This window comes from Rhagoletis pomonella, unplaced genomic scaffold (assembly GCF_013731165.1).
Source record: "Rhagoletis pomonella isolate Grant_MI unplaced genomic scaffold, Rhpom_1.0 Rhpom_scaffold_00002, whole genome shotgun sequence".
Classification (NCBI taxonomy): domain Eukaryota; kingdom Metazoa; phylum Arthropoda; class Insecta; order Diptera; family Tephritidae; genus Rhagoletis; species Rhagoletis pomonella.
Genome location: NW_023458556.1, coordinates 35,602,764 through 35,604,032, shown reverse-complemented (window position 1 = coordinate 35,604,032; position 1,269 = coordinate 35,602,764). Strand labels below are relative to the sequence as shown.

General features: G+C 34.0%; 1 protein-coding gene across 1 annotated transcript in view; it reads right to left on the bottom strand.

Annotated features, from left to right (window-relative positions):
* Positions 1–625: 625 nt before the first annotated feature.
* The window catches only part of LOC118753116 (adenosylhomocysteinase-like), a 2,585-nt gene continuing 1,941 nt past the window's right edge, over positions 626–1,269 (bottom strand). Inside the window, exon 6 of the mRNA XM_036487981.1 lies at positions 626–674. Coding sequence (XP_036343874.1) covers positions 626–674 — 49 coding nt within the window. The remainder of the gene's footprint in view (positions 675–1,269) is intronic.

The following is a 1,269-nucleotide window of genomic DNA, read 5'->3' as shown; positions in this document are numbered from 1 at the left end:
ACTATTTTTGTAACCACCACTGGCTGCAAGGACATCATCACTGGCGCCCACTTCTTACAAATGCCCGACGATGCGATCGTTTGCAACATTGGTCATTTCGATTGTGAAATTGATGTAGCTTAGCTTAATGCCAATGCCAAGGAGAAGATAAATGTTAAGCCACAAGTGGACCGTTCTACGCTCTCCACTGGACGTCATATTATTTTGCTCGCCGAAGAAGTGGCCAGCCTGCATTTGGAGAAATTTCGCGTAAAATTGACAAAATTATCCGGTGACCAATCCAAATATTTGGGTGTGCCGAAGTCTGGTCCATTTAAACCCGACCATTACAGATACTAAGGAGACAGTGTAGCTTTTATCACAAAGGTAAAAATATTATTATTGATATATATTTTTGGTGATACCTATTTGCTTTTGTTGTAATTTTTGATTTAATAAAACTCATGAGAAGAAATAAAGTGTATGAAAAAACTATAAATAATAAAAAACAAAAAAAAAAGAACCGATCCAGGTGTTCTCGCTTTATTATATTCTGAATAGCTACGACAGTGAGGATCAGGTGTAATAATCTTTCTATAATTTTTCTGCTTATTATTTTTCTTAGTCACGTTTCTATGGCTTAACTTTATTTACTATTATCCGAAGCAGTGCACGATGGGTAATTTGATCCTTTTCTGTGGCAATAATTAGTTGTAACAAGTAGATTATTGAAAAAACATGATTTTTTTATTGATTGGCATATGATTTCCCGCAAAAAACTCTATGTTGACGGTCGATGGATATAAATGGGCAACTTTTTAATTAAAGTTTTACTAAAAAAGTTTGAATGCAGTTTTTTCTAAATATTAATAAAAACTATTTATTTATTCGTTTTTTATAAAAAAAGATAAAAAGTTAATTGGTTTGAGGATTCCTTTATAAAATAGCAAGGACGAAACACAACTTTTTGCACAAAAACTGATCCAACTACCCATAGTGCAGTGGGTTATTTCGGTCTTCCATACGTACATACAAAGCCCCAGTTTAGGATGGCATATTCCCTGCTATTCCTTCCTACACTCTAAAAAAAAATTGTGTAGATTTCCTACCTAAAAGGTAGGTTACTGATTTCCTACCTTATTATTCGCGAAATTACATGCTCGATTATTCGACGAATAGTTTGTTTAAATTTCGGACTTTTTAGAGCGTAATATAGTTGCTGTGGTGTGCGCAAATTTACTACGAAAGTGTGTACAAGTTACACACTTTCTTGATTTCCCCCGTAGAATT